General features: G+C 40.8%; 1 protein-coding gene across 5 annotated transcripts in view; it reads right to left on the minus strand.

The window, feature by feature from the left end:
- RBMS3 (RNA binding motif single stranded interacting protein 3) overlaps positions 1-22,339 on the minus strand; it is a 755,586-nt gene that overhangs the window by 68,296 nt on the left and 664,951 nt on the right. For all 5 annotated transcript variants that reach the window (XM_035130054.3, XM_088653927.1, XM_035130057.3 and 2 more), the window contains 2 exons: positions 15,251-15,297; positions 957-1,053 (listed from right to left, as the gene is read on the minus strand). In XM_035130054.3, coding sequence (XP_034985945.3) covers positions 957-1,053; positions 15,251-15,297 — 144 coding nt within the window. The remainder of the gene's footprint in view (positions 1-956; positions 1,054-15,250; positions 15,298-22,339) is intronic.

Below are 22,339 nucleotides of genomic sequence, written 5' to 3' on the forward strand. Positions count from 1 at the left end.
CTCTTTAAAGTTTTCAGACTCAAAAGAAAGCAGGGCAATTAAAGGCACAGAAGTCCTGTCCTCTATTGAGTCTGGAAACCCTAATCCTTTCAATGAGCTACTTCTAGTTTGGCCCTCTGTTTCATGGAATTAAGGAGCCATGAAAAAAGAAAAATGCAGTTCTCTGGTTTGAGCAATGAATGTTTATTTTAAGCAGTGACAGAAGTCGTTGCAGGAAATATTGAACAAAACGTTGCCAAATTAAGGTAGCACAGTAGTCAGGGTGGGAGATACCGTTGGGAATAGGGAAGCCCAGAATACATATGTTGACAACACAGGAAACCTTTTATATAAAAAAAGTTTACGATTGTTTATTACAGTTTGCCACTTTTTTTTCTTAATGCCAATCTTCACCTGCCTAACCTACCTCACAGATTTGTTTGTGGGGGTGGGGGTTAAATGAGGAATGGGAGAATCCTGTGCACCACTTTCAGCTGCTTGGAACAAAGTTGAAATATAAATGCAATAAAATAAATAAAATCAAGTTTTTAGTTTATGGGTTTTTAGTTTAAAGGAGGAAGTACATCTCACTGGGAAGATATAACAAACACAGAGTGAGGCGCTAAAACCCGAAGGAGACAAAATATATTCTGGCAACCTTCTACCCATTGCAAAAGAAAACATCCTATGTGTGATCGACTTTGGGTAGGACTGACTGAAAATAAAAAACAACAACACAGAGATCTATCTGAAAAGCTGGTTGAAATATGACGAATGCATAAAAGGGTTATTACTTAAAGCACACCTAGATCCTGAACGCACTAGGAATTTTAGAACAAATATGCACATATATTTTAAACGCTACCAAAACGGTTTATATAACAGCGTGACTAACGTGTGCAGCAATTCACCATGCTGACATGCAAACCACAAAGACTCACTTAGGGACGTGTGGGGCACATGCAGTTCCAACATACCTGATATGTAGAGACAGGGGAAGCAGCAATGAATGGCGTGATAGATGTCTGTGGAATCATGCGGTTTGTAGCAATGCTGTACGGTGAGGAATAAAATCTGCAAACAAAAAAACAAAAGGAAGAGTCTTGAGGTGATGGACTGGCATGCTGCAATGAACGGTTTCATAGCCATTAACAGCCAAACACAAACAGGAGCCTTGCTCCCCGCCCCCCCCCCCATGAAAAATAAGAAAAGAAAAACAGCAACCCAGTGTCTTTTTATTTTCACATGTGTTGGTCAAGATTAAGAAGCTGGGAACAGCCCTAACTGCTGCAGCTCACTAGATCCAGCACTGAAGGGTGCAAAACACAGCTGGGCCAGAGATGACATGGATTGGCTGCAGCCTTAATCACTGACACAACATCCACCTGCATCTAATTCAGGCATAGGCAAACTCGGCCCTCCAGATGTTTTGGGATTACAACTCCCATCATCCCTGACCACTGGTCCTGTTAGCTATTTCTCTCAGTTTTATTATTACAGCAAAAGCCAGCAATACAGAATAACATAATTCCAAACGAAAGAAAATCAACAATAACATCACCGGAAATAAAACAATTACACAAAAGGGATTTGCAATGTGTCATTCAATAGAAGGGATTTGCGTTTCTTGATAGCTAAAGTGCAGAATTTGGCCACGTCATCTGACACTGGGCTTAAGGAATCTTCCAGTAGGAATTTTCGTAAGAGTTCAGGGGAAGATTCCAAATAATACTGCAAGGGTGTAAATTTTGATAAAAGGGGTAAAATAAGTCGACCTCGCTCTTCACTATAAAATTCACAAAATAAAAGAATGTGAGTCACAGATTCTACCTTGTTAGACATGCAAGGGCAAAGGCGCTCATGAATTGGTACCCACATAAATTTACCGTACAGCACCGCTGAGGGCATTGCCTCAAAGCGGGCTCTAGAGAAGGCCCATCTATAAGCTTCGTTAGTGATGTTAGATAAGTAAGGGGCAGCTGAAAAATTAGGCCACAATTTTAGATATCTATAATTCTCCAGGAGTAAAGCATCTTCTTGTTGTTAGCTAGGGATGATGGGATGTTGTAGTCCCAAAACATCTGGAGGGCCGAGTTTGCCTATGCCTGATCTAAGTTGATTGGGAAGATGAGGGAAGAGAACCAAGCGGAGGCAGCAACAAATGATGGAGGTATAAGGGCAACATTATCACAATCTCGGAAGCAACCAAGAGAGTTGAGTAGAGGCACATTTAAAGCAGGGACTGCTAAAACAGAAGACTTTAAGTGGAGCATTTGCACAGTACCGGGCAAAGGAGAGGAAGTGCCTATAAAATGTTGGCAGGTGATTAAAACTCAATGAAGCTTCACAAGAACCCTTAACATATGGCGCAATGGATTCGTCAAGTTGAGTAGACTTGAGGCTCTCACGTAGTTAGACTGCTACATTTTTCTGGGCTATAGACAAGAACAGTCGGTTCTTTGGATCATGGCCATGATGTTGGGAGAATAATAATAAAAAAGAGAGTTTATTTTATTACTCATGTTTCCAGCAACTTTAAAGTCAGATGCCAGCTAAAAACTACAAACTTTCAAATACAACAGAACTAAGACCTACAAACTTTTTAATCTAATTCACATCTTATCTAATTCACTTGTTGCCTGTGGTTCACAACCCAACTAACACACAGCCCCTTTTTTTGGGGGGGGGGAATGGGATGGGAATGCTATGTTTGAAATATAAAGAGAATGGAGGATGCCATAGCTTGATTGATTTGCAATCCCTATCAGATAGAGACGGATAATTAAAACTATCTATTAAATCATTCTTGACATGGGAGCAGAATTAGATTACGCCTTCCCACTCTGCTTCTTATGACATCAACTCCAACTGTGGAAGCAAAATGTGTTTCTTTTGGGGGTGGGTGGGTTATTGGGTTGTTGTTTTTATTCTGATTATGTATTTTGTGGTTTTCTATTTTGATTTTATTCTGTGAACCACCCTGAGACCTCCAGGTATATAAATTCAATAATAACAAAAGCAAGGAGTGACCTGTGTGTCTGTGAGAGGCTGAGAAAAGAATGTGCTGGAAGTTCCACAGGGCATCAATGGTTGCTTTTGTCTGAACCACTCACCTGTGATATTGGAAATCCCTCGCCCCAATGAAGGACTGGGAGAGCTGTACTTAAGGAATGGGAGTTTGCTGCTTCCCTCCCGTAAAACCTTAGTAGGAACTAGGACCATGTAATGTGTTACTGCGTAGCAGAGTTTATTCATCCACTTGGGGAGAGCACAGAGGAAAAAGCTGATGTAATAATAATAATAATAATAATATACCCCAGCCACTCTGGGCAGCTCTCAGCAGAATATTAAAAAAATGATAAAATGTTTAAAACTGATACATGTATGCAGCAGTCAGGAGGACCACATTCTATGGAAAGTATTGGGGAAGAGATGAGTCACAATCTGGGCTTGCTGTGTGATGAATCATAGAATTGTGGTGTTGGAAGGGTCCCTGAGGGTCATCTAGTCCAACCTCTTGCAATGCAGGAATCTGGCCCACAGCCATCCCTTGGTGGGGGGCTCGAACCATTAACTGTCTGGTTAACAGCCAGATGCACTTATACCTTGTGCCACCTGAACTCATATTGCTTTGGAACTAGTAAGTGACTGTTCAATTGAACTTTTCAATGAAGATAACCATTTGTTGAATACAACTATTATTATTAATTGAGTGAACTTCTGTAACCACTGAACTACTTCAATGAAGTGCACTACTGCTTAATTGCAAGGACTGAACTATCAATCATAGAGAACTCTAGTCATGATTTACTGTAATCATTTGAGTCTTTTATTGAACTGAGCATAGTTTAATTACAGTTAGCAGATCTTCAAAGGTTGAATAGACAAAATAATTGAACGAATCCAAAACGAAACTCGCGAGTCTTTGTTCTGGCAACAGATGCACAATTAAACAACCTAATTATGTGAAGTATCAGTTGGTAACGGATTGCTAAACCAAGTTAACTGATTGATAGAGGAAAAGGCTCTGATTCTCAGTGACCCTCAAGGATCCCAGATAGAGGTCTTTCAGATCACTTACTAGGGGATCCTTTTTAAACTGGAGATGCCAGAGACCAGAGTACCTTCTACGTACATGCAAAACATGTGCTCCACTATTGAGCTTTGATCTCTCTCCAAGTGTTGGTGATTACCGTATTTTTCACTCCTTGACGCACCTGACCAAAAGATGCACCTAATTTTTTAGAGGAGGAAAGCCCCGTTTTTGGGGAGATCAGCTCACAGATGTGCAGCTTCTTTTGCAAATGGGAAAAGCTCAATTATTTTGAGGATCAGCTCAAAGTTGTTGAGCTTACCTTGCAAAGGGGGAAAAATCCTGTTTTATGGGGTTCAACTGACAGTTCTGCAGCTTCTTTAGGAAAGGAAAGGGAGCCATTTCTACAGTTTCCAGACAGATAATCTAATCAGCCAGTCACAGAACATTCAACAATGGAGGCCTGTGTAAGGGGGCTGGGCGGGCCGGGAAGCCAGCTTGCATCTCTTATCTCCCTGATCTCTTGCAATCAGCTGCTGAGCAAGTTTCTTTCAACACCCTCTTTCCCTCTTGTTAGCCATTAGCTCTTTCGAAAAAAAAAAAGCACAATCTGACTTTCGCCCCGGGCAATTCGGCTCCAGGGACCACGCATTCGCTCCATAAGACACACAGACATTTCCTCTTACCTTTTAGGAGGAAAAAAGTGTGTCTTATAGAGCGAAAAATACAGTACATTAATTGAGCAACAATGATTCACTAACTATTGATGGGGAATCGAGGCATTTCATCGTTTTTTGTCAGGCAAAGAGCAAAAGGGGTAGTTTCTCTACTGAGAAAATACACTTTGTGGCTCGAGAGTAATTCCCGAGGAGTTCAAAGTCCGAACTCAAGGTGAATCTAGGCTATCCGGAAGAAAAATTTCAAAGGTTTAAAAGCTGCCAAGTTTTCCCTTTTCTCGCGAGGAAGTCTATTCAGCATAAGGGAAAATCCCTTAAAAAAAGGGATAACTTGGCAGCTATGGTTTGACATTCAGATGTCCAGCTGCTATTGGATTAGCCTAGAGGGCTAATGCAAATTCAACCCATTGAAGGACAATGGCCAGAGAGGTCTCTGCAATCAGCATCTCCAGAAAGGAGGCTATTTTGAGGAAAATATGAAATGATGACCTTTTTGAAATAAAAGGTAAAAAAAAAATTGAGGTTGTGATAGGTACACACCCATAAGCACTGATGATGTGTCTAAATAAAAAAAATATACCATATGTAGCAATGAGACATTCCCTATTAATTAAATATTTTTAGAATGAGGCTGGGTCTCTGGAAACAAGATGTAGAGGAAGAAGCTTGTTGGGCCTTTTCTATAGTTGAATAACATTAAACAACAGAGGAGGCCCAACTGATTTTACATGTTTGACCAACTTGCTAAAACAAGCTTCTCCCCCTGCTTTTGTTTTTGCTCAAATAAGAAATTTCCTTCAAAGGATAATTAGCCTTTGTCAGTTAATTCTATTTCTATATTACGTCCCATTTTCCCCTCTGTCCTTTTCCTGAACTGAACAGCAGCTATACATGATAATAAATAAGACCTTGTCTGTGAACATCAAAGGACTAATCTGTCTCTAAAAAGATGGGAAACTGCATGGCTAATGAGAAGGAAAAGGTTGATATTATCTGCCTCCATATTAAAAGAGGTGGTAGAAAGTCACTAAATTAGAGAAAATGTATTTAGCAGAGAACAAAAGGGCCTTTATAAATACTGGAAATAAATGAAACAAAACTTCAGCCTGGAAGAGTAGCTATAATGATGAAGGACAGGTTATTCTGGAACCCTGTATTACTTATAAAAATACATATGCAAATCTTGTCATGTTGTAAGCCGCCTTGAGCATTGTTTTAACTATGGAAAGGCAGCATACAAATAAAATGATGATGATGCTCCTCGGAGAGCTCACTTCGCTGTTGCTAACTCAGCAGTTTGACGTCACCGCTGGAGGCGCACTCCATTGTCTCTCGAGACCGACGAATGCCAACAAATAAATCCCCACTGCACTCCAGTTCTCTTGATCACTTGATAACAATTTGTCTAACAGTTGGCAATAACATACAGTGGTACCTCTACTTACGAATTTAATGCGTTCCGAACGCACATTTGTAAGTTAAAAAAAATTGTAAGTCGAATCCCATAGGAATGCATTGGGAGAAAAAAGTCATAAGTAGAAAAAATCCAAGATGGCGGATGGAGCTCCATTTGTAAGTAGAAACATTCGTAAGTAGAGTTATTCGTAAGTAGAGGTACCACTGTATTATCCTATAATTGTTATTCCACTCTCAGTATGAATTGATGTATAGTCTACATGCATCCAAATACATAATTATGGGAGGTTTTGTTTTTGTTTTTTACAATTAATAATAATCTTTTTTAAAAAAAAACTTAAATATTTTTCAATTTTGTTTAATCAATAATAATAATAATAGTAATAGTAATAGTAATAGTAATAATAAATACCCCACCCCATCCGGCGGGGTTTCCCCAATGAAAGAAACAATCAAAGAACTAGAAACATCCATAAAAACTTTGTGTGGTTGTTTATTGATTACATTTATTCACTGCTTCTTAAGAAAAAGCCCCAAATTAAGAATGCAAAGAGGCCATAAGCTGCTTATAGAATTTCTTAGGAATAACTAGAGATTGCTGCACAAATACTGTCTGAAAAAGGAAATAAAATAGTCCATTTACTAACTAATTTGGAGAGGTAATATAAGAAACCAGAATCTTAAAAGTCAATCTCCCTGAGAGATGAGGGTTTTAAAATGTGGATTATATTTTTGCCAAGAAGAGGTGGCCACTGCTGATTCCTTAATACACAGTGATCAAACAAGTTTGTTAATGGAAGAAATCTGCTAATATAGTTTGATCAATATTATCAATCAGCTACACTTTTTCTAGGCATAGAGAAAGAATATGACTAGGCTGAATAGAATTACTTTAACTCAGGGGTAGGCAAACTAAGGCCCGGGGGGGGGCAAATCTGGCCCAATCGCCTTCTAAATCTGGCCCGTGGATGGTCCAGGAATCAGCGTGTTTTTACATGAGTAGAATGTGTCCTTTTATTTAAAATGCATCTCTGGGTTATTTGTGCAGCCTGCCCTGTGTTTTTACATGAGTAGAATGTGTGCTTTTATTTAAAATGCATATCTGGGTTATTTGTGGGGCACAGGAATTCGTTCATTCCCCCCCCCAAAAAATATAGTCCAGCCCACCACGTGGTCTGAGGGACGGTGGACCGGCCCCCTGGTAAAAAAGGTTGCTGCCCCCTGCTGTATCTAATACATAAATTGGAATTATTTGTTTTTATTTGGGGTTACCACCAGGCATCCCCAAACTTCGGCCCTCCAGATGTTTTGGACTACAATTCCCATCTTCCCCAACCACTGGTCCTGTTAACTAGGGATCATGGGGGTTGTAGGCCAAAACATCTGGAGGGTTGCAGTTTGGGGGTGCCTGGGTTACCACTATCTGTAAGGAAGCCTCTATTAAAATATGGGCCAATACTTATCAAATTTATCTTTCTTGAGGCACAAGGCAGGTATGCCCATTGCACTCATAGGTGTTTGCACTGAGTATTCAGCTGTTTGAAATAGCAGTAAGAAATAATGCTAAAATAAAAGGTGTGGTAGGAAAATGTATGCTAATAATAGTAGTAATTTATATGTTGCGAATCTGAGAAAATAATTCTCTATGCAGATGACATACATTGTATTCAGCGCAGGGCAAATAACATGAAACATGTACCAAACCATATTTTGTAACATATATATTTTATAACATAAAAATAATAACGGTTGTAACAAAATTACAAACAACAAGTCTATTTCCAGATTCCATTAAACTACAGTGGTGCCTCGCTTAATGAATGCCCTGCTTAACCAAATTTCCGCTTAACGAAAGGTTTTTTCTAGCGGAGGTTGCCTCGCTAGACGAATTCGTTTTACGAAAAATTCATCTAGCGAATCGCAGTTTCCCATAGGAATGCATTGAAATTCAATTAATGCATTCCTATGGGCAAAAAAAAAATTAAAACAAAATTCAATGCATTCCTTTGGGATTTGCTAGATCAGGCATCCCCAAACTGCGGCCCTCCAGATGTTTTGGCCTACAACTCCCATTATTCCTAGCTAGCAGGACCAGTGGCCAGGGAAGATGGGAATTGTAGTCCAAAACATCTGGAGGGCCGAAGTTTGGGGATGCCTGCGCTAGATGAATTTTTCGTTATAAGAAAAGACCCGTGGAACGAATTAAATTCGTCTAGCGAGGCACCACTGTATTCAGGAGGTCTAAATTTGTTGCTGACTCTATATCTAGCAGAATTGATAGTGCCTGGTGCATAAAGCTTGCCCTTTCTGATTAAATTTCTGCAGGATTCAAATAATTATTGTATTTTAGTGCCAAATCGAACCTAACACATTCAGGACCTTTTCAATGGTGGTTCCCTGTTTGTGGAATGCCCTCCCTCATGAGGTGCATGTGTCTTCCTCATTATTGACTTTCAGGAGAAATCTGAAAACATGTATTGCCTTCCATTAGTGGCCTGGATCCTAATTTTTTCCCCTCTGTAAACAGAAGGAACCTCTTTTCAGGAAGGAGAGTTCCACACAAGTAAAGAGTCCTAATCTTAGGATGCAAGCTACAGAATCCACACAGATATGTTTCTATTTGAAAAAACTATGGTTTTGCAAAAAATAAAATATTAGTCATTTCATATGGTGATTTACTGAATGGAATACTGTTGTCCATTTCACAAAGTGATTTGTGTTACCATGCAAAGTGAGGAGAAATAACTACCTCCCCAAAACACAGGTACACAAAAATCTTTGTCTTTGGTTCCCATATTTTCAAATTAGATCATGCATTTATAGTTAAGGGGGAAATATAGTCATTTGGTATGGTAGACAAAATGTATACGTTATTACATGCGTAGAAGCAACTTCCAGTGCCGGCGCTGCCCGATTTCCGGTTCCCAGACATGGGCAGAGTGGCACCGGAAGAAATCAGGGGGAATTACAGGATATTTCGCCATTCGGGATGACAGCAGGAAACAGCTTTAAAAACGGAGGTTTCCCAGGGAAAACGGGAAACTTAGCAGCTATGGCCCCAAGCTGATACCCTCCTGATTTTTTTTAGACTATAGCTCCTATCATTCCTGACCATTTGGCTGATGTGAGTTGGAGGAACAAACCTCTGGAGGGCACTAGGGTTGGGCACTAGGGTTATTTTCTCTTGAAGTTTAGAACTTACAGTTAATTAAAGTAAGCAATCGGGCATTTAGTTGTGTTAAGATGGGGACAGTGGCAGGGGAAAAAAGAAGTTGTCAAAAGTAGAGAAAGAAATTTGACAGAAATTTCATTTCAGTAATAAATAAAAAGTAAGATTTCAAAATATGTGTGGCAAGCATACAAGGCTCTAGGACGTGGTAGTGATCAAAGTGTTGGTGCTGACCTTTAAAGCCCTAAACAGCCTCGGTCCAGTATACCTGAAGGAGCGTCTCCACCCCCATTGTTCTGCCCGGCCACTGAGATCCAGCGCCGAGGGCCTTCTGGCAGTTCCCTCATTGCGAGAAGCCAAGTTACAGGGAAACAGGCAGAGGGCCTTCTCGGTAGTGGCACCCACCCTGTGGAATGCCCTCCCACCAGAGGTCAAAGAGAATAACAATTACCAGACCTTTAGAAGGCATCTTAAGGCAGCCCTGTTTAGGGAAGCTTTTAATGTTTGATGGATTTCTGTATTTTAATATTTTGTTGGAAGCCACCCAGAGTGGCTGGGGGAACCCGGCCAGATGGGCGGGGTATTTATTATTATTATTATTATTATTATTATTATTATTATTATTATTATTATAGAAAACAGCAATAAATTTCTGTTCAGTCCTGCCTACACACTAAGTGCTTGACAACAAATGTCTGGGGTTTTAGCTTTCAAACATAGCTTGGTAATATTTTGCAGGTGCCCTATTTATGAGGTAATGAATGAGGAGATAGGAACATTTTACACTCCACCGGTGTTCTTTGGGCATCAAGCAAGAGCCTTTTATTTTTAAAAAAGTGGGTTCTGAATGCATTTATATTTGATTGGCTCACCAGGAATATTGGCGAGTTCTCTCTATTTCATTAGCACTCCTGTGTTGGCCACTAGGAGTGGACACTGGTTCCCTGACAAATTTTGGTTTTAAGTACATAAGCAAAATGAAGCTATAGATGCTAAATGAAAATGATCAGTACTAGATTATAGTACTGGGATTTATAGGGTACTCAGTTTGAAAATGAAATAAATGTAAGTAAGCCTGCAAGTAACCAGCACTGTGTGTTTTTGCTCTTTTGGACAATATTTCCCCCTAATATGTTAAAAACATTGCCACTTAGATGGATGCAATGTAGATGAAAGACTGTAGAGGGTAAGAAAGTATACGAAGAGGGAAACGTCCGACTTGAACCACCCAATACTCCTACCTGGGAATAAGCTCTTTGTGAATCACATTTGATGCAACTTTTGCTTAAGCCAAGGGCTTGATAGGCAGCTTACCATTTCCTTTTCAGTTAAAGAGAAGCAGTTATCTAAATAGCATTTAAGCCTGGAAAATACATACTCAAGCAACAGCAAGGGGCGAAAAACACACACACACACCACATGTCTCTCTCAGCTTTCATGTCAAGGACTTTTCACCGTAATAACTTGCAATAAGATAAAATAGGTATTCAGACGCTTATGCAGCTTCTTAAGCTTTCAGGAGGACAAGACAAGGTTTCGTTGCTTAAGGAGAATTCAGCGGTCTGGTAAGAAGGACATAGTACTTGGACATAAACAAGTTTTTTCTTTATTCGTTTCCTCTTAAAGAATTCATCATTTTTCTCTCTTCCCTCAATTTTCCATAACTCTAAGCCACCTTGGTTGGGTTTGGGATTTTTTTGGCACTGAAAGGTGAGGAATTCATACATTTTAAAAATTCTTCCTCACTCACTCATAATTCTTTCTACCAAGGAATGTTTAGAATTCCCTTTTCAGACCAATGGAAAAGCAAAGGGATGAAAAGTTAATTCCTGTTATCTTCTAGCTTGCCTGTTTTATGGCTTATACAATCTTTGTATAGTTAAGAAGACATCCGAAGAGTTGGGAGGTGGCATAGATACTGGAACCCTGTCCTGTCTTTCTGGTTTTCCCAGAGCTTTCTAGTCCAAAAGAAAGGCTACTGCCCTCTTCACCTGCTTCACCTTTCTTGACCTTAAAAGGTAAAAAGGTAAAGCGGCCCCTGACCATCAGTGTCCGACTCTGGGGTTGCAGCGCTCATTTCGCTCTATAGGCCGAGGGAGCCGGCGTTTGTCCACAGACAGCTTCCGGGTCATGTGGCCAGCATGACAAAGCTGCTTCTGGCGAACCAGAGCAGCGCACGGAAACGCCGTTTACCGCCGGAGTGGTCCCTATTTATCTACTTGCACTTTGATGTGCTTTCGAACTGCTAGGTGGGCAGGAACTGGGACCGAGCAACGGGAGCTCACCCCATTGCAGGGATTCGAACCGCCGACCTTCTGATCAGCAAGCCCTAGACTCTGTGGTTTATCCCACAGCGCCACCTGGGTCCCTTGCAGCGCCACCTGGGTCCCTTCTTGGCCTTAGCAAGTCTCAAAAAAAGGCTCTCTTCCATCTCTCACAGCAGCTAACTGCTCTGACCTTTGCATATTCTCTTCTAACACTGCTTCTGATTGACTCCACCAAATCTCACAAGATCATACAAAAGGTGCGGGTGACATTTTTCCAGCCTGAGGGCCACATTTCATTATAGGCAAAGCTTTCAGGGGCCACATGTCAGCGGTGGGCAGAGGCAAAAGTGGACAACCTTTCTAAATTTTACCTTTGTACAGCAGGCTAATTTTACACACACACCTCTTTATTCTCCATCCAGGTCAGCAAGCGGCATTATAGGAGTTCAAGGACATGAGTGTTTATCAAGACACTCAAAACTGGTTTCTTTTCTTTTTTAAAAAATGTATTTGATAGGAAAAACAAATAGAATTCCCAAACTTCCAAATGTAAATTCTACCTTATTGTTAGAAGTGTATTGTTCTTTTATGATGTAAAGTTATGCTTCACGCTCTTAAAATGTTGTAAGTTGCTTGGATGTTCCTTACGTGGCAAGTGGCTAATAAATTGAATAAATAATGATGAGGAAGACGATAATCTTAGCAACATGAGATTTACAACTCAAGCAGCTAGTAATAAATACTTCTTTTTCTATATCCCAAACTGTTCTACTACAGCATTTGTTATGCTATTACAGTAGTCCTAACTACGAACATTTTACCTATGACAATATTGCTTTCAAACATAAATAAATGTCATTTCCCAGCTAAACCTTTAGACCCCAGTCTCTCTTCCCATTACTCTACTCTCATATCCCCCCCAATTGTCTCCCAGTATCCCCCCTGTCAATTCTGTTACCACTTGCTCCCACCCTCAACATACCAAAAGGGGTTTTCCTCAGTTAGTCCAGGGAATGCTCCCATGTCAATCAAGTGCGCAATTCAAAATTACCTCAAAAAACAAGGCATCCATTTTCAATCAATCACAGAACAACTAAACAACAAGCCCACGGGATGTTACTGCTGCCCCAGAAAACACTTCATTTTTTGTCACTGGAAAATGTAGTATTTCATTATTTTACATCAATAGCAAGAGCGAGTGCTCTGTTTCACAAGCACCAGCTGGATGTCTAAATGCTATGAGCACTTATTGGACATGGCCCAGGACATTGTTAGTATGAAACAATGCAGCTCATCCTCTCTGCCACACATGTAGGTTATTCTAGTTATTCTAACTAGACTAATGGTTTCACTTGTCTCTTTTAATGCTCAAAAGGTTTCCAAATCGGGAACACTCAATATCAGTTGAAATTGGCACCCAGACACATAATCCCAATGAATCAATAGACAAGAAAATACCCTAGTTCATAAAATGTGTTGTGGGAGTGTAAGGTTCCTTGTATGGCAAAACACGAAAAAAGGCATAAGGAATTATTTTTAAAAACCCAGTAAGGTCCACAATCTGACATGGCAGACTTTAAAAGCATGTAGCTAGGGTGGTGCTGCGAGTTAAACCACTGTGCCGCTTGGCTTGCTGATCGAAAGGTTGGCGGTTCGGATCCCTGCAATGGGGTGAACTCCTGTTGTTCGGTCCCAGCTCCTGCCAACCTAGCAGTTCGAAAGCACGCAGTGCAAGTAAATAAATAGGTACCACTCCGGCGCAAAGGTAAACAACATTTCTGTGCACTGCTCTGGTTTCACCAGAAGCGGCTTAGTCATGCTGGCCACATGACCTGGAAAAACTGTCTGTGGAAGCGGACAAACACCGGCTCCCTCAGCCTTTAAAGCGAGATGAGCACTGCAACCCCAGAGTCGTTCGTGCCTAGACTTAACTGTACCTTTTCTACGCATGTCCAGACTATACCTTTTATATAGAATAATACACCTGACAGGAGATCATTTATTGATCTGTAACTGCACTCCACAATTGTAATTTTGTTCTTTGATATACTAACATCTTTGCTGTATATACTCAGGCTACAAGGACAGATTTACAAATGTCCTTAACAAGATAACACCTGGTTTACAACAGAGTTCTTCAGGACACATTGCTGATAACTAGCAGGCAGTTCACATATTTCAACGTCTACATCACAGAAGGAATCCACGGTTGCGAAATGCATCATCGTTTGTCCTATACAGGCTGTATTTCAGTGCCAAAAATTTCACTACCGCTATGTGAAGTTGCACAACGCCAATGCCTCATATTTATCCTCAGAAATAAACATTATCTCCTTGCGTGGCATACCCATAGGTATTTCTGACAAAAAGCTCATGAACAATATCCCTGGGCTAACATAAAGCTTAAGTATTACCAAGCATTATTACATTGGAGGCTTTCATTGCCATGATATCAGATTAGAAATGAGAAAGATGAGTTGGAGCCAGCAAGTCTGTTTTACAGTAACCATGTGCAACCCTTTCTGTGGATGACAAGGCAGGGAAAGATGTCATCCGTCAAGTTCTCTAGAGAGGGCTGTTTGAGAGGGAGACAGCGAGAGTGCTGAGAGGAAAGAACCACCATGAATCAAAAGCCCAGTACAACCTCCAGTTTCTTGGAAATTCAAAGGAGAAATTCTGAGGCAGGATTCTGGTGATGAGATCTGGTGATACCCCTGCTTGGAAGTCACCAACCCACACAAAGAAACAACCAAAAATGGCTCCCACATGCATGTATTGTATTTTTAATATTCGAATGGGAGCCGCCCAGAGTGGCTGGGGAAATCTAGCCAGATGGGCTGGGGGAATTATTATTATTATTATTATTATTATTATTATTATTATTATTATTATTATTCTAACTTTATGTGCACATGGATAATCTCTCTCTCTGGCGGAACGTTGTCATGGAGATTGTCCACACAGGAAAAATGTATATTATTGAGAGGCTTACAATTTTATCTCAGTCACTCCCCATGAATGGGAGTACATGAACTTTCAAGGGAGTCATTACTCCAGAGTAAAAAATGTTTCTCTTCAAATGAGAGGATCTTTCTCCAAGAGGGTGGCGGATGGGGTTTGGCACATTTGCTAGTTTTCACTAAAAGATGATCAGAAACACCTTTAAATGGTTGTTTGGAAGTGTAAAATGCACTGATAAATCACGACCTGACAAATACCTGTGGTGATGATGAGGAGGAGGAGGACAATGATGACGAAGACCTTTGGTATGAGGGGCATTCAGGGGATAAATGATCCTTCCCTAGTCCTGAAGATAATTTGAATACTCTATGTATGCTTCATGAGTGAAGAAACTAGGCATACTGAGGGAACTACTATCCATTGCCAGAACATATCTACTGTCAGGAAAAGAGAATGATTCCAGAGAACGTGCAAACCTACGTAAATCTGCAGTTGCCAAATGAATATGAGAAAAGGCTTCACAGTCAGCTACATGATATAAACAACAGGATGCAAAAGGGGGGGGGAGAGAAAACTAGCATTTATGTTTGACAAGCTAGCTTAAATTTGTTTTCAACAGCATTTTGTGGGGGACTTGTTTTTTAAATGATTTTTTTTTTTTTTTGCTGCTGGAAATCAGTTTTTTTTGGGGGGGGGAGATCATGGTGCTGTGTTTTATTTTTTAAATAGTAAAGTATATGCTACTTACCCATTCTGAATAGCGGCCGTGGGGTCATATGTCAAGGCCATGCCAGCCTGTACACAGTTAGGGGGGAAAACAGAAGGTTACTCTTTTTATATCACACATAAACACAACAACCCACGAAAAAGGGGAGAAATTAGTGAACCCACTATATAATCCTCTCTTTTCCCCCTTTTTTGGTCATAAACTGACTTTTAGTGCTTTTTAAAACTTGCATTCTATTGATGTCAATTTCGTGCTGTTTCTATTTTCACAAAAGTCTTCATTCACCATGAAAGAGGTATTGTCCCCTGTCCCCCGTCTCTCTTGCCGAGAGCGGATGAACTTAGAAGAAATATTGTGGTGTCTGTGTGCAGACTCACTTATCAAATGTGAGCGGTGCCTGGGTGGTCTTTTTCCGCCTTGAGTTAAAAAGCAACAACCCTTGCATGGCTCTTTATAAAATGGTATATCGTGACAAGCCCTCCTTGGCTGACCATTTCATCCCCCAATGTTGTGTGACTGTTGTTGGACTCCAATTCCCATCAGCCACAGGCAGTATGGCCAATGATCAGGAATGAATGGGGTTGGACTCCAGCAACATTTGGAGCGTTGCAAGTTGTAATACTTCTCCTGAGTTTATGAAAGGCCCATTTGTGCTTAGAGTGGTTTGAGGTTCTTTGTACAAAGCTTATATCCTAGAATCCCCATGTGGCTACAGAATGGTCATTCTAGGAAGCAGAGCCAGAATTTAATACATTATATGAGGAGCTCAAAGGTGCAGGGAGAGTACCGTACTCGGGAAATGTGGTGGTTTTTTTGTAATGAAGTAGAAAAATGACCATTTGGCCACTTCATACATTCAGTAAGCAATGTGCAAATTCTCTCCTCCACTCTCCTTGCAAACCACTTTGGTTCATCTTCCCCCTCTTGAATTGCCCCCTGAGATGGAGGTGAAAGATGCAACACCATGTAGATATTTTCATTCTCCAAGAAATAGGATACAATTGCCTGGTAAATGTGTTCTGTTTATTTCCACTGATTTGCACCTTCTGCACTGTCCGTTATTTTATTTTTCTTTAGCTGAATGTGTCAAGCATTTAAAATGCTCGGTTTAGAGCCCATGATAGCAATCGTGCTTTTCTGTATTGGAGACTTTAATCCTGTTGTGGGAAACTGACACCCCCTTATCAGATCCATAGCTAGGTGATCTTACCCCCCTGGCAGAACCGTCCAGATTGCGCCCCCTAGCCATGGACAAATTAACTCTTCTTTCCGCCTCTCTTCCAACCCCCCACCCCATTCAATTCCTCACACACTTCACCTTGTAATGAATTCTTTCACAGAAAATCCAATATTTATTTTTTTAGCCATTTTTGCGGCCCTCTCCCCCGCCTGCACTCCTGGCGGGGGCCTTCCTCACCACCCCCTAGCTAAGGCCCTGCCCCTTATAGACCATGGCTAGGATATGAACTACAAAACAGTTAAATGGTGTAAAATGCAAGCTGGTTCACATTCATTCCCTTCTTACAGACAAACGATCGGTTATTAAACCAGCAAACTATGTTGGGACACAATAATTATAAGGCCCGGGCAGTTATGTTCAGTGGTACACTGTAATCATAACATCACCCCAATGACTTGGGATGTTGCTTTTAAACCAGCAAAACGAGATAAAACTGCAACGCTGGTCACAGCAACCACTGTTGGACCTGACATCGCAAAATACAGTCGTGCCACATTTTACCCCGTTTATTCTGCTTACTCAATGAGTGGGGTGTTCAGATCATGTAATAATGTTTAAAATGCAAAAGGAACCAGAGGAACTGAGTGTCAACTCTTAATGCCAACCATGGGCCAATCATAATGCAATCCATACTGTCACAGGCGCGTGGGTGGCTACTCTAGAGTAACGACTCCTCCAGGCGTTGTCTTTTCATGCTTTTATTTAGTGCTGATTATTTACAGTGCAGAGCAGTACTATGTACATGTTGTCAGTTAGTGGTCAGGACCTCCGAATGGAGATTCGCGCGTTTTCCTCCAGCAAAGTAATCTCGGCATACTGAATCTCCGCCCCCTTCGCTTCCTCCTCAGTTCTGGGGTCGGTGGGACTGGTCTTCTTCCTACACTGGGCACGGGCTCCGCTACCTTGCCTGAGCCTCGGACACCACTTCCTGAATCTCCGCTGGAGATCTCTTCCTCCCCTCTAGCACTCTCATTGGGTGATGAGCTGCTGCTCAAGATGGGAGGGACCTGCCGGTACGTTCTGTCCCTCACACATACCATTATTGGTTATTTCCCTTTTGACTGACAGTGCTGTAAACTGATAGACTCAGTGTGTCATCAGAGGTCTATACGCCTTTTGTAGGCTTGTCTCCATCTTCTTCAGTTGGAAAAATAAAAGCAAACAGCCTGCCTACTGGTAAGAACTTGTAATTTAAGTACAATGTCAGCCTGACAAGGTGAGCCATACAGAGGAGGGTGACTGGCACACATAATGACCCAAATAAATGAGATGGACTATAACTCGAAAGCCCAGCCAGAAAGCAAGATGCCAGGGAGAAAGTAAACAATAAGAATCTGGAAACTAATAAGCATGTGGTAGACACATAAGGAAGAGGAGAGGAAATGGGTCATAGGAATTGTTTAAAAGTTGTAAGAAACATGGGGGGTGATTTGGCCAAAAAAGAAAATAAATAAATAGAAAGAGAATAAACCTTCCTCGTTGTAAGTATTCTGAGCTAGAAGCCCTTTGAAGAAGAAAAGGATGGAGCCAACAGTCCAAATGAGAATCGGTTTAAACATTCCTGTAGTAAAATAAGCTTTACTCAGCGGGCGAGTTAACTTGGCATTGATCTTTCTTTTGATAATTTATGACAGTTCTAACTTAAAAAAAAACTTACTGTGTGATTAAAAGGCTTACAATTTTTAAAAACAAAAAACATTTTAAACAATAAATCAAACATTTAGACATAGCATGTTATGAACGTACAGCTGTACATTCAATAAATAAGGTGTTCTCCCCAATGAAACATGCTGAGAGACACTCATTTCGATGTACTGGGACCCTTGATATGCTATGAAAATAATGTTTCTGGCTTCTATTAAGGTTGGGTGTGCAGTTTTGAGTAAGACCTGTATGCGACTGAGTTAGGCCAAGCCAAGTCAGCTCCAAATCCACAAACATGTTTATATAAAAAATGGTACAGGAATTCAAAATTCTTTCCTAGCAGTTATCCCCTGCTAAGCTCTATTGCCTCTTGCTAGGCAATCCCTGGGATTACCTTTGATGCTGACACCCTTTTTTTGAAAATGGCCTGTATTTAAAACCACACTGCGTGTAGCTGCAGAATACATTTCAATGCACACTGCATGAAAAATAAACATGACATTAATGGAACCAGTGTATTTGATTTTAATACAGTGACTGTTCCGATCTATTATAAATGCTTACAGCTGACATTTCTAATACCGTGTGCTCAGAAATAGTAGCCATTTATGCTCATGTTAGAGAAGCTTGATGAATTTGATCTTTGCGATTAGGTTGTGAAGTAATCTGATCTGCACTCCTCGGACTAATATGCAGACTGAAATATTACAATCCTTCTGATTTTGCACTCTTCCAAATTCTTCTCAGCTGAAAAAATTTCCAAAATGCATTTAACGAGCATATTTTAGGATACAAATATTTAGAAATGTACGTGTGTCTATATATATATATATATAGAAAGTTTGTTTTATTTATTTTTTATGTATTTATATGCATTATGTATATCCAGTTTTGCCCAGCCCACAAGTAGTACTTAATTGATATTTAAAAGGGCATTTCTTTCAGCAAAGCTTAAATTGTATACGTGTACATGTGAGAGTTGTAGGAAGTGAGAGCTGGAGCATAAGGAAGGCTGATGGCCGAAGAATTGATGCTTTTGAATTATGGTGCTGGAGGGACTCTTGAGAGTCCCATGGACTGCAAGAAGATCAAACCTATCCATTCTGAAGGAAATTAGCCCTGAGTGCTCACTGGAAGGACAGATTGTAAAGCTGAGGCTCCAATACTTTGGCCACCTCATGAGAAGAGAAGACTCCCTGGAAAAGACCCTGATGTTGGGAAAGATGTTGGCACAAGGAGAAGGGGACGACAGAGGATGAGATGGTTGGACAGTGTTCTCAAAGCTACGAACATGAGTCTGACCAAACTGTGGGAGGCAGTGGAAGACAGGAGTGCCTGGCGTGCTATGGTCCATGGGGTCACGAAGAGTCGGACACGACTAAACGACTAAAAAACAACAACAATGCATTATGTACATATTTCCATTTTAAGAAATAAAATACAAATGTGCATCAATGCAGAATCAGGAAGAAATGGATTTATGAACACAAAATTGGCACACATCTTTAGTCAACTGTACTGTGTTCCCCTTGTAGCTATCATTGCTACCTGCTAGCTCAGGCATCCCCAAACTTCGGCCCTCCGGATGTTTTGGACTACAATTCCCATCATCCCTGACCACTGGTCCTCTTAGCTAGGGATCATGGGAGTTGTAGGCCAAAACATCTGGAGGGCCACAGTTTGGAGATGCCTGTGCTAGCTCATTGCATGAGAACAGGGAACCAGATAAGAGAGGCAGCTGGAGAAGGGTATCAAGGGGCTCTGATCCATGATGGACCTTCTGTCAAGATGTCATCAGGCACATAATGATATCAGCTCTTGATGCTAGCCCTAGCAATGATGATGGGGAAAGGAGTAGGCTCACTTGGGAGGGGGAGCCATTCTTTCCATACACATCTTATTCTGTTCCTCACTAATTTTGCTTCGGCTGAAGCATAAAAAAAGCAAAAATTAACTAGATGCTGAAGGAGTTAAGAAGCTTGGAAAGCTTAAGCCTACACCCAATCTGATGTGAATGTTATGAGTCCTTAAAGATCTGTCCCAGTATTTGTTATCTTCTGATTTGTACTATCTATTTATTACAGTATCTCCTGATTGTCTCAGAGAGAAACGTTGTTTTATAGATGCATCTCCCAGATTAGCTCCAAATCACCTGGTATTCCTATAGAGGGCCAGCAAAATCCCCCAAATCAATTCTCTATAGGTCTGAGGACCTGGAAGTGAATATATGAAATAAACTACCACATGTGCTTTGTGCACTGGAACTATTTGAACTGACATAGCTAAACATTATGGCTGTGATACTAAATATAATTAAGTGGAAGTAAATTCCAAGGAAATCAACACGACTCAAGTGCTCAGGGTTGAGACATATGGAAATATTATGGCAGGATTTTCTGTTCTATTTCTCACTTGCATTATTTCTCTCCCTCCTATAGACCACCACTGCTTGTTTTCTGACTCACTACAGAGCAGGCATCCATAGTATGTGCCAATATTCATGATGAAAGAGAGAAGTTACCAGAGATACCAACCAGAAACCAACAAATTCAAATCCAGCCTGATTTCAAGGACAAGCACCCTAACTCATCTTCACCCAGAAATCTCGTTGGCTCAGCCCCATAGGAATGCCCATTATAAGATAATCATTGTGAACGTGATTAAGGTCCCCACATCGGATGACAGGTCATTTGGTATATTTTGGGTCAGAGGAATGTGGGGCCCTTCAACTGGGGACAATCTGCGAGAGTTCCCAGGTCCCTTCATAAGTCTTGTGCATAGAGCCAAGAATAAAAACGCAGCTAGCTCTCAGACTGAATCATTTCTGTCCATAGAGGACTATGGAGCTCAATCCAGTATTACCTGTCTGCTTGGAAGCATAAAACAGCCTGTGTCTGAGATCTGAAATATACCCAACAGAGACCTACTAATCGTTTCTAAATGCCTGCTGCTCGTAGGGAGAAAATGATTGGCACCAGGATCAAAAACTTTGACTTTCCTGCAGCTATTGACTTTACAACCAAGTAGGGAAATCCCAGTCTCCCAAATGACCTCTGTATATTTCTCTCTTTAAATTGCTAGAGGGCATTGAGTAGAAAAGTAATAAATGGTAGGTCAAAAATGAGAAAGTTAAAGGAACAGTTGTAGGAAGAGTGTGTGTGTGTGTTAAGAATAATTCATTTTTTTCTTTCCATGCTTGAGCACATACAGTACATAGGTTTACCTACTGGTTATTTACAAAGGAAGTCCTAGCTCTAGATAAGTGTATTAAAAGTGGCAAAGGGGGAAGAATGAAGGAAGCATCTGTGATCCCTTGTCTGCAGTAAACTACTTAATTTCAACCTGGTCTAATCTCAGGCAAACTCATCATATAAACATCAGAGTTATATGACTGGATTGCTCATGACTCTATTATTGCAAAGAGATCAGTCTCCGGATGCATTATATAGGCTATTGCTGTGGCTCATTTAAGTCCATTTTCTACTTAGATGTATGATTTTAAAAAGCCAATGTAAGAGCAATGAATCTTTTGCTCTTCCTAATCTAACTTATCCAGTTTTGTCAAGTATGTTTTTAAAACCACAGTCTGATTCTTTGTGGTCTAAACCACTGTGCCTCTTAGGCTTGCTGATCGGAAGGTCAGCGGTTCAAATCCATGTGACGGGGTGAGCTCCCATTGCTCTGTCCCAGCTCCTGGCAATCTAGCAGTTCGAAAGCACTCCAGTGCCAGTAGATAAATAGGTACTGTTGGGACGGGGAGGTAAATAGCGTTTCCATGTGCTCTGGTTTCCGTCACGGTGTCCCGTTGTGCCAGAAGCAGTTTAGTCATGTTGGCCACATGACCCGGAAAGCTATCTGTGGACAAATGCCGGCTCCCTCAGCCTGAAAGCGAGATGAGCACCACAATCCTATAGTCACCTTTGACTGGACTTAACCGTCCAGGGGTCCTTTACCTTTTTACCATATACACTGGTGTATCTTTGCAGGAATTTTGTGTAATAAAGCACCAGAATATTCACTATATATTTCCAATCATTTCTTATAAAAAGCCACTGTACATATATTGTTTACAGATAAATAATTTCAACCTCAAGTTTTAAAATAACACTATTTTCAGTCAAATTTATCTGCAGCTTAGATCAATATTCAGACTGGAAATACAGCACATAGAATTTTTTTGGAATTCTCATGGAGCTGCGTTGAAAATGAGGCAGAAAGCCTCAATT

This window comes from Zootoca vivipara, chromosome 11 (genome assembly GCF_965207765.1).
Source record: "Zootoca vivipara chromosome 11, rZooViv2.hap1.1, whole genome shotgun sequence".
In the NCBI taxonomy this organism is placed as follows: Eukaryota; Metazoa; Chordata; class Lepidosauria; order Squamata; family Lacertidae; genus Zootoca; species Zootoca vivipara.